This window comes from Coregonus lavaretus (genome assembly GCF_964263955.1).
Source record: "Coregonus lavaretus genome assembly, chromosome: 26".
NCBI classification, from domain to species: domain Eukaryota; kingdom Metazoa; phylum Chordata; class Actinopteri; order Salmoniformes; family Salmonidae; genus Coregonus; species Coregonus lavaretus.
Genome location: NC_140013.1, coordinates 41,177,057 through 41,187,056, shown reverse-complemented (window position 1 = coordinate 41,187,056; position 10,000 = coordinate 41,177,057). Strand labels below are relative to the sequence as shown.

At 45.1% G+C, this 10,000-nt stretch overlaps 1 protein-coding gene across 1 annotated transcript in view; it reads left to right on the top strand.

The window, feature by feature from the left end:
- Window positions 1–10,000, top strand: part of gbe1b (glucan (1,4-alpha-), branching enzyme 1b) — a 250,919-nt gene that overhangs the window by 175,846 nt on the left and 65,073 nt on the right. Inside the window, exon 13 of the mRNA XM_084143478.1 lies at window positions 7,893–8,077. Coding sequence (XP_083999604.1) covers window positions 7,893–8,077 — 185 coding nt within the window. The remainder of the gene's footprint in view (window positions 1–7,892; window positions 8,078–10,000) is intronic.

Below are 10,000 nucleotides of genomic sequence, written 5' to 3'. Positions count from 1 at the left end.
ATTCTCCGTCTTTATAACAGGTTCAATCCTAAGTCAAGCAGCCACCAAGCTACAAGCTGTTATTTACACACAGTACAGTACAGGCACCACAGAAACAAGGGTTTAGTCCAAAATGGCACCCTATTCCCTACATATGGGCCCTGGTCTAAAGTAGTGCACTGTGTAGGGACTAGGGTGCCATTTTGGACTCGGACAAGGTTTTATATTATGTGAGTGTAGTAGTGTTGCTGTCCACAGTAGTACGTAGGAACACAGTTTACTAGTTAACGTTACCTTAGTGCTGCTCGCTTTTCTGCAATAAGGATAGTTGGTTTTGAGACGGTACTAAGATGTTAGCTGTATGCACAACAGGCCTCTCTGCGGAATATACAGAGATTAAACAGAGACTATACAGAACTCCTTCCTTTTTGATTGGCATTGTTGAAAATCTTTCTTTTTCTGTCCTGTTTCTGTGCAGTGTGGGAGGATCGTTATTAGTGTAGAGAGATGGTGTGACAGGGAAAGACAATTGTGTGTGTGTGTGTGCGTGTGTGGTTGGCAGTATTGTTCCGTAGCTTCTGTAACAGGTAGCTAATGTATTTCATTAGAACTGGCTGTCTGTTCCCCACAGGCAAGCCCACCACTCTCCTCTCCTCTCCTCTCCTCTCCTCTCCTCTCCTCTCCTCTCCCCTTCTCTTCTCTTCTCCTCTATCTCTCCTCTCCTCTCCTCTCCCCTTCTCTTCTCCTCTCCTCTTTCTCCCCCTCATCTCTCTCTCTCCCCCTCTCATCTCTCTCATCTCTCTCTCTCTCCCCCTCTCATCTCTCTCTCTCTCCCCCTCTCCTTTCTCTCTCTCTCTCCCCCTCTCTCTCTCTCTCTCTCTCTCTCTCTCTCTCTCTCTCTCTCTCTCTCTCTCTCTCTCTCTCTCTCTCTACTCACCTTCTCTTCCCTCTTTACTGAATTAACAACTAGCTTCAGTTCTATTGTCATGCCTCCTCCCTCCCTCCCTCCCTCCCTCCCTCCCTCCCTCCTCTTGTCAACATGTTTCTCTCCTTCCTGGAATTCAATTATGGCAACGGTTGTTTTATGATGTTGTCTTGCCGTCGGATGACGGATTCATTATCTCATCACTCTAGATGACAGACAGGCTGCCTGGTCGCCTGGCGCTGCTGTTGTTCCATACAGTAACGCAGGCTTTCATTGATTCAGACACTTCTAAACCTGTCTAGTCTCTACCTCCCTCTGTCTCCTCTCCTCCTCCTCTCCCTCTGTCTCTCCTCTCTTCCTCCTCTCCCTCTGTCTCTCCTCTCCTCCTCCTCTCCCTCTGTCTCTCCTCTCCTCCTCCTCTCCCTCTGTCTCTCCTCTCCTCCTCCTCTCCCTCTGTCTCTCCTCTCCCTCTCCCTCTCCCTCTCTCTTCTCCTCTCCTCTCCTCTCAATCCTCCTCCTCCTCCTCTCCCTCTCCCCCTCCCTCTGTCTCTCCTCCTCCTCCTCCTCCTCCTCCTCTTCTCCCTCTCTCTCTCCTCTCCTCCTCCTCTCAATCCTCCCTCTACCCATTCTCCAGGGCCTACCTCTCAGATCATTTATAGACTGTCTGTCTCTGGCTTACACAGCTCTACATGTATGAGGGCAAGGAGGACTGAATATTATGCCTACTCTATGTGCAGCTAATTCTGTTCTAATTCTGTTTTAATTCTTTAATAAACAAAGTTATTCAGGCAAAGTTAAGGAAAAGGTCTTTAGAAGATGATCTCCTTTTTTCTTAATAACCACTTCAATCTGATGAGTTGTTTCGGTTGCTGTGTCAAAAATGGCACCCTATTCCCTATGTAGTGCACTACTTTTGACCAGGGCCCATAGGGTGCACTCTGTATAGGGAATAGGGTGCCATTTGGAACGTAGCCTCTGCGTTACAGTCTCCTCTTTCTTTCCTCTGAATCATCTTGAAGTTTCAAACTGTTTCTAACTCTCCATTATGAACAAATGTTATAAATATCCCCTGCTCCTGAATTAATTCTGCATAACTTATATTTGGAGCAGGAAAACTCTGAGGCTGCAATGAAAGCTCAGGGAGTTTGGTTTGTGCAGTAGCTTCCCCCCCTGACTGTCTTTTTATGGAGATAATAGATTCCTTTTGGTTCAGAAGCTTTGATGTGGTTTTCTTCATGAAAGAGGGCATCATTCTGGGGATGCTAGTGAGGGCACGTTAGGGGAGGACAACTTGTGAGAGTTTTGTCTTGGTTTGTCACTAACACTGTTGTTCAATGTTAAATCATGTTACCTTGATAAAAAGGTGTGCCCCCCCCCCACCCCCCCCCCCCCCCTGTGAACTTTGTGTTGTTTTGATGTTGACGTACAACTGGAAATGGAATTAACTTCAGATTAGAGTATACAGCAATAGTATTTAATAGTGGATTAAACGTTAATTAATGATGTGTCTATTGAAAAATATACTTTTAGATCTCAATAAGAGCTACCTGGGTGAATACAGGTAGAACAACACAATTAAACATGTATTTAATGATGATTCCTTCGAATACATACAAACAAATTGAATAAACAATCATCCATAGTGTTTAGTGCTTCTATTGGGTTATGATAGGGTAAAATAGTGTTTAAAAACTCCCCCTAAGGTCGATGTCCACGCCCCCCGCGGAAATCTAATTAGCGTAACATAAAAATCCCCATCAAAATCCGTCAGGTTAAGCTAGAGACATGTTTTTATGCATTGAATTCGTCTCATTCCACCACATCCACCTGATGTCGCACTTCCGCATCTGCGGTGAGAAGTGTCAGACGTGAGACGTTCCGAAAATTGGTCTTCTCACAAAATCGTCTGTAGCGTCCGAACGGTTTGGCCTACAAACTACTATGAACCCTCAATGGAAAGGTGAGACTCACACAAATACGTTGATGTCGGTTGTTTTGCTCTAGGACGCCCTCACAAGACTTGTCTGAAGGTCCCCCCGGTACCAGTTGAAAAAATTAATGGAAGTATATATGGAGACTGTTTAGTGCCAAAAATAAGGGGTTAAATACATGTATAAAACAATTACAAATATTTCCTGATCTTTCTTATATCTCTAAGATATAGGACTGACACTTCAGAACGAACTTCCTGTAGATCATTTTTTGGGGGACTATCTGTTGTTCCATGTAGTGAAACTGTTATTCAATGTGTTTGTATGGGTTAATAGCAGTAAGGCCAAATTCAAATTTTCATCAAATAATTTTTGAATATATATTTTTTTATACTTCAAGGGGTCTTAAAATTCAAAATAAAATAGCAAAATGATCCTTGGTATGACCTTCTTAAATCTGAACGATAAACATCTTAAAGCAATTCTATATAGCTTAGTAGAAGCTTCCCTTGTTTAGATTTGGGATTAGAGTGTTTAGTGCCAAAAATAAGGGGTCACAAACATGAATAACAAAACACACAAAAAAGTTTCATGATCTCTCTTATATCTCTCAGACATACAGTCCATTTGGAAAGTATTCATACCCCGTTACGTTACAGCCTTATTCTAAAATGGATTAAATCATTTTTTTCCCCCTCATCAATCTACACACAATACCCCATAATAATATTTTTGCAAATGTATAAAAAAAAAATATATATGAAATTCATTTACATAAGTATTCAGACCATTTACTCAGTACTTTGTTGAAGCACCTTTGGCAGCGATTACAGCCTCGATTCTTCTTGGGTATGACGCTACAAGCTTGGCACACCTGTATTTGGGTAGTTTCTCCCATTCTTCTCTGCAGATCCTCTCAAGCTCTGTCAGGTTGGATGGGAAGCGTCGCTGCACAGCTATTTTCCAGAGATGTTCGATCGGGTTCAAGTCCGGGCTTTGGCTGGGCCACACAAGGACATTCAGAGACTTTTCCCGAAGCCACTCCTGCGTTGTCTTCAAATCAAATCAAATCACATTTGATTTGATTTGCCACATGCGCCGAATTCAACAGGTGTAGACATTACAGTGAAATGCTTACTTACAAGCCCTTAACCAACAATGCATTTTTTTATTTTTTTATTTTTTTAAGTGTTAAGCAAAAAAAATTAAAGCAAATAGCTAAAGAGCAGCAGTAAAATAAAATAACAGTAGTGAGGCTATATACAGTGGGGTACCGGTGCAGAGTCAATGTGCGGGGGCACCGGCTAGTCGAGGTAATTGAGGTAATATGTACATGTGGGTAGAGTTAAAGTGACTATGCATAAATAATTAACAGAGTAGCAGCAGCGTAAAAGAGGGGGGTGGGGGTGGGGGGGCAGTGCAAATAGTCCGGGTAGCAATGATTAGCTGTTCAGGAGTCTTATGGCTTGCGGGTAGAAGCTGTTGAGAAGCCTTTTCGACCTAGACTTGGCGTTGTGGTACCGCTTGCCGTGCGGTAGCAGAGAGAACAGTCTATGACTAGGGTGACTGGAGTCTTTGACAATTTTGAGGGCCTTCCTCTGACACCGCCTGGTATAGAGGTCCTGGATGGCAGGAAGCTTGGCCCCAGTAATGTACTGGGCCGTACGCACTACCCTCTGTAGTGCCTTGCGGTCGGAGGCCGAACAGTTGCCATACCAGGCGGTGATGCAACCAGTCAGGATGCTCTCGATGGTGCAGCTGTATAACTTTTTGAGGATCTGAGGACCCATGCCAAATATTTTCAGTCTCCTGAGGGGGAATAGGCTTTGTCGTGCCATCTTCACGACTGTCTTGGTGTTCTCAACCTTGAAGCTCTCAACCTGTTCCACTACAGTGCTGTCGATGAGAATGGGGGCATGCTCAGTCCTCTTTTTTTTTCCTGTAGTCCACAATCATCTCCTTTGTCTTGATCACGTTGAGGGAGAGGTTGTTAACCTGGCACCACACGGCCAGGTCTCGGACCTCCTCCCTATAGGCTGTCTCATCGTTGTTGGTGATCAGGCCTACCACTGTTGTGTCGTCAGCAAACTTAATGATGGTGTTGGAGTCGTGCCTGGCCATGCAGTCATGGATGAACAGGGAGTACAGGAGGGGACTGAGCACGCACCCCTGAGGGGCCCCCGTGTTGAGGATCAGCGTGGCAGATGTGTTGTTACCTACCCTTACCACCTGGGGGCGGCCCGTCAGGAAGTCCAGGATCCAGTTGCAGAGGGAGGTGTTTAGTCCCAGGATCCTTAGCTTAGTGATGAGCTTTGAGGGCACTATGTTGTTGAACGCTGAACTGTAGTCAATTAACAGCATTCTCACGTAGGTGTTCCTCTTGTCCAGGTGGGAAAGGGCAGTGTGCAATAGAGATTGCATATTCTGTGGATCTGTTGGGGCGGTATGCAAATTGGAGTTGGTCTAGGGTTTCTGGGATAATGGTGTTGATGTGAGCCATGACCAGCCTTTCAAAGCACTTCATGGCTACAGATGTGAGTGCTACGGGTCGGTAGTCATTTAGGCAGGTTATCTTAGTGTTCTTGGGCACAGGGACTATGGTGGTCTGCTTGAAACATGTTGGTATTACAGACTCAGTCAGGGACATGTTGAAAATGTCAGTGAAGACACTTGCCAGTTTGTCAGCACATGCTCGGAGTACATGTCCTGGTGATCCGTCTTGCCCTGCGGCCTTGTGAATGTTGACCTGCTTAAAAGTCTTACTCACATCGGCTACGGAGAGCGTGATCACATAGTCATCCGGAACAGCTGGTGCTCTCATGCATGCTTCAGTGTTGCTTGCCTCGAAGTGAGCATAGAAGTGATTTAGCTCGTCTGGTAGGCTTGTGTCACTGGGCAGCTCGCGGCTGTGCTTCCTTTTGTAGTCTGTAATAGTTTTCAAGCCCTGCCACATCCGACGAGTGTCAGAGCCGGTGTAGTACGATTCAATCTTAGTCCGGTATTGACTCTTTGCCTGTTTGATGGTTCGTCGGAGGGCATAGCGGGATTTCTTATAAGCGTCCGGGTTAGAGTCCCGCTCCTTGAAAGCGGCAGCTCTACCCTTTAGCTCAGTGCGGATGTTGCCTGTAATCCATGGCTTCTGGTTGGGGAATGTATGTACGGTCACTGTGGGGACGACATCATCGATGCACTTATTGATGAAGCCAGTGGCTGATGTGGTGTACTCCTCAATGCTATCTGAAGAATCCCGGAACATGTTCCAGTCTGTGCTAGCAAAACAGTCCTGTAGCTTAGCATCTGCATCATCTGACAACTTTTTTATTAACCGAGTCACTGGTGCTTCCTGCTTTAGTTTTTGCTTATAAGCAGGAATCAGGAGGATAGAGTTATGGTCAGATGGCTGTGGTCTTGGCTGTGTGCTTAGGGTCGTTGCCCTGTTGGAAGGTGAACCTTCGCCCCAGTTTGAGGTCCTGAGCGCTCTGGAGCAGGTTTTCATCAAGGATCTCTCTGTACTTTGCTCCGTTCATCTTTCCCTCGATCCTGACTAGTCTCCCAGTCCCTGACTCTGAAAAACATCCCCACATCATGATGCTGCCACCACCATATTTCACTGTAGGGATGGTGCCAGGTTTCATCCAGACGTTGCGCTTGGCATTCAGGCCAAAGTGTCAATATTGGTTTCATCAGATAATCTTGTTTCTCATGGTCAGAGTCTTTAGGTGCCTTTTTGGCAAACTCCAAGCGGTCTGTCATATGCCTTTCACTGAGGAGTGGCTTCCGTCTGGCCACTCTACCATAAAGGCCTGATTGGTCCAATTTGTAAGCCGCTCTGGATAAGAGTGTCTGCTAAATGACGTAAATGTAAATGTAATTGGTGGAGTACTGCAGAGATGGTTGTCCTTCTGGAAGGTTCTCCCATCTCCACAAAGGAACTCTAGAGCTCTGTCAGAGTGACCATCGGGTTCTTGGTCACCTTCCTGACCAAGGCCCTTCTCCCCCGATTGCTCAGTTTGGCTGGGCGGCCAGCACTAGGAAAAGTTTCGGCGGTTCCAAACTTCTTCCATTTAAGAATGATTCAGGCCACTGTGTTCTTGGGGACCTTCAATGCTGCAGACAATTTTTGGTACCCTTCCCCAGATCTGTGCATCAACACAATCCTGTCTCTGCTCTCTACAGACAATTCCTTCGACCTCATGGCTTGGTTTTTGCTCTGACATGCACTGTCAACTGTGGGACGTTATATAGACAGGTTTGTGCCTTTCCAAATCATGTCCAATAAATCGAATTTACATTTTAACATTTTTTAAAACATTTTAGTCATTTTAGCAGACACTCTTATCCAGAGCGATTTACAGTTAGTGAGTGCATACATTATTTTATTTTTTCATACTGGCCCCCCGTGGGAATCGAACCCACAACCCTGGCGTTGCAAACGCCATGCTCTACCAACTGAGCTACACGGGGCCTCCAATCAAGTTGTAGAAACATCTCAAAGATGATCAATGGAAACAGGATGCACCTGAGTTCAATTTCGAGTCTCATAGCAAAGGGTCTGAATACTTATGTAAATAAGATATTTCTATTTTTTTTTACAAACATTTCTAAAAACGTGTTTTCGCTTTTTCATTATGGGGTATTGTGTGTAGATTGATGAGGAAAAACATTTATATAATTAATTTTAGAATAAGGCTGTAACGTACAAAACATGTGGAATAAGTCAAGAGGTCTGAATACTTTCCAAATGCTCTGTATATATGTTTTGGATACTTCAAGGGGTCTTAAAATTCCAAATCAAATAGCTAAATGATCCATGGGATGACCTTATTAAAACAATTCCTTCTTATGACTCTTATGGGTTAATGCTTCTATTTTGGGTTATGATAGGGTAAAACAGTTTAAATAAACTCATGAGGCATTTATAAATTATATTCTTCAAGAATCAATGGCTCTATAATTAATTTAAACGTTCAAAAATGGATGTACCATTCTCAGATTGCCCCCTTTAAACATTCCCTGTCTTTTCTTCATCCTAAAATGATTTTCTGTATTTTCTTCAGGTAATGAGTTTGGCCACCCAGAGTGGCTGGACTTCCCTAGGAAGGGTAATGATGAGAGCTACCACTATGCCAGACGTCAGTATAATCTGCTGGACGCTGACCACCTCCGCTACAGACAGCTCTATAACTTTGACCGGGACATGAACCGCACTGAGGACAAGTACGGTTGGCTGGCTGCACCACCGGTAAGGACGCACATGCACACACACGTAGTTGCATGCACACACACACACACACACACACACACACACACACACACACACACAGAACCGCACTGAGGAGAAATGCAGCTTCCTGGTTGACCCTCCCTAAGGACACACAGTTCCATGCACGCAGATATACATCTACAGTCACTCACAGTCACTCACAGTCACCCACAGTCACCCACAGTCACCACTCTACTTATTTTAGGTTTGTGTGTTCAGTACATCCAAGACCAATATAGATCTATTTCCTGTCCTTTTACTTTCCATTCTACACCAGTGAACCAGATACCGCCTGTCATCTCTGTCATCTCTTACTCTATTCCCACATGGAGGAGGAAGACAGACAGGCATTTTAGTATTTGGTATTTTATTAGGATCCCCATTAGCTGTTGCGAAAGCGGCAGCTACTCTTCCTGGGGTCCACACAGAACATGAAACATGACATAATACAGAACATTAATAGACAAGGGCAGCTCAAGGACAGAAGTACATATATATAGAACTACATACATTTAAAACAGCACACATAGCCTACACGCACTACATGACCAAAAGTATGCGGACACCTGCTCATCAAACATCTCATTCCAAAATCATGAGCATTAATATGGAGTTGGTCCCCCCTTTGCTGCTATAACAGCCTCCACTCTTCTGGGAAGGCTTTCCACTAGATGTTGGAACATTGCAGCGGGGACTGGCTTCCTTTCTGCCACAAGAGCATTAGTGAGGTCGGGCACTGATGTTGGGCAGTTAGGCTCGCAGTTGGCGTTCCAATTCATCCCAAAGGTATTCGATGAGGTTGAGGTCAGGGCTCTGTGCATGCCAGTCAAGTTCTTCCACACCGATCTCGACAAACCAATTCTGTATGGACCTCGCTTTGTGCACGGGGGCATTGTCATGCTGAAAGTAGCGTTCTGCTGGCATCCGCCAAAACCCAGATTTGTCCATCGGACTGCCAGATGGTGAAGCGGGATTCATCACTCCAGAGAACGCGTTTCCATTACACCACTCCAGCCGACGCTTGGCACTGCGCATGGTGATCTTAGGCTTGTGTGCGGCTGCTCTGCCATGGAAACCCATTTCATGAAGCTCCTGACAAACAGTTATTGTGCTGACGTTGCTTCCAGAGGCAGTTTGGAACTTGGTAGTGAGTGTTGCAACCGAGGACAGATAATTTTTACGCGCTACGCGCTTCAGCACTCGCCGGTCCCGTTCTGTGAGCTTGTGTGGCCTACCACTTCGCGGCTGAGCCGTTGTTGCTCCTAGACGTTTCCACTTCACAATAACAGCACTTACAGTTGACCGGGGAGCTCTATCAGGGCAGAAATTTGACGAACTGACTTGTTGGAAAGGTGGCGTCCTATGACGGTGCCACGTTGAAGGTCACAGAGCTCTTTAGTAAGGCCATTCTACTGCCAATGTTCCGCTATGGAGATTGCATGGCTGTGTGCTCGTTTTATACACCTGTCAGCAATTCACTAATTTGAAGGGGTGTCCACATACTTTTCTATATATAGTGTATCAATACATAAACAACAAATATTGTATCTAGGCCAAATAGGGGAGCGGCGTTGTGCCGTGAGGTGTTGTGTAATCTGTTTTTTGAATCCAAGTTTGCTGTTCATTTGAGCAATATGAGATGGAATGGAGTTCCATGCAATAATGGTTCTATATAATACTGTACGCTTTCTTGAATTTGTTCTGGATTTGGGGACTGTGAAAAGACCCCTGGTGACATGTCTGGTGGGGTAAGTGTTTGTGTCAGAGCTGTGTTTAAGTTGACTATGCAAACAATTTGGAGAAGTGATGCAGTCAGTCTCTCCTCAACTCTTAGCCAAGAGAGACTGTCATGCATAGTATTTATATCAGCCCTCTGATTACAATGAAGAGCAAGACGTGCCG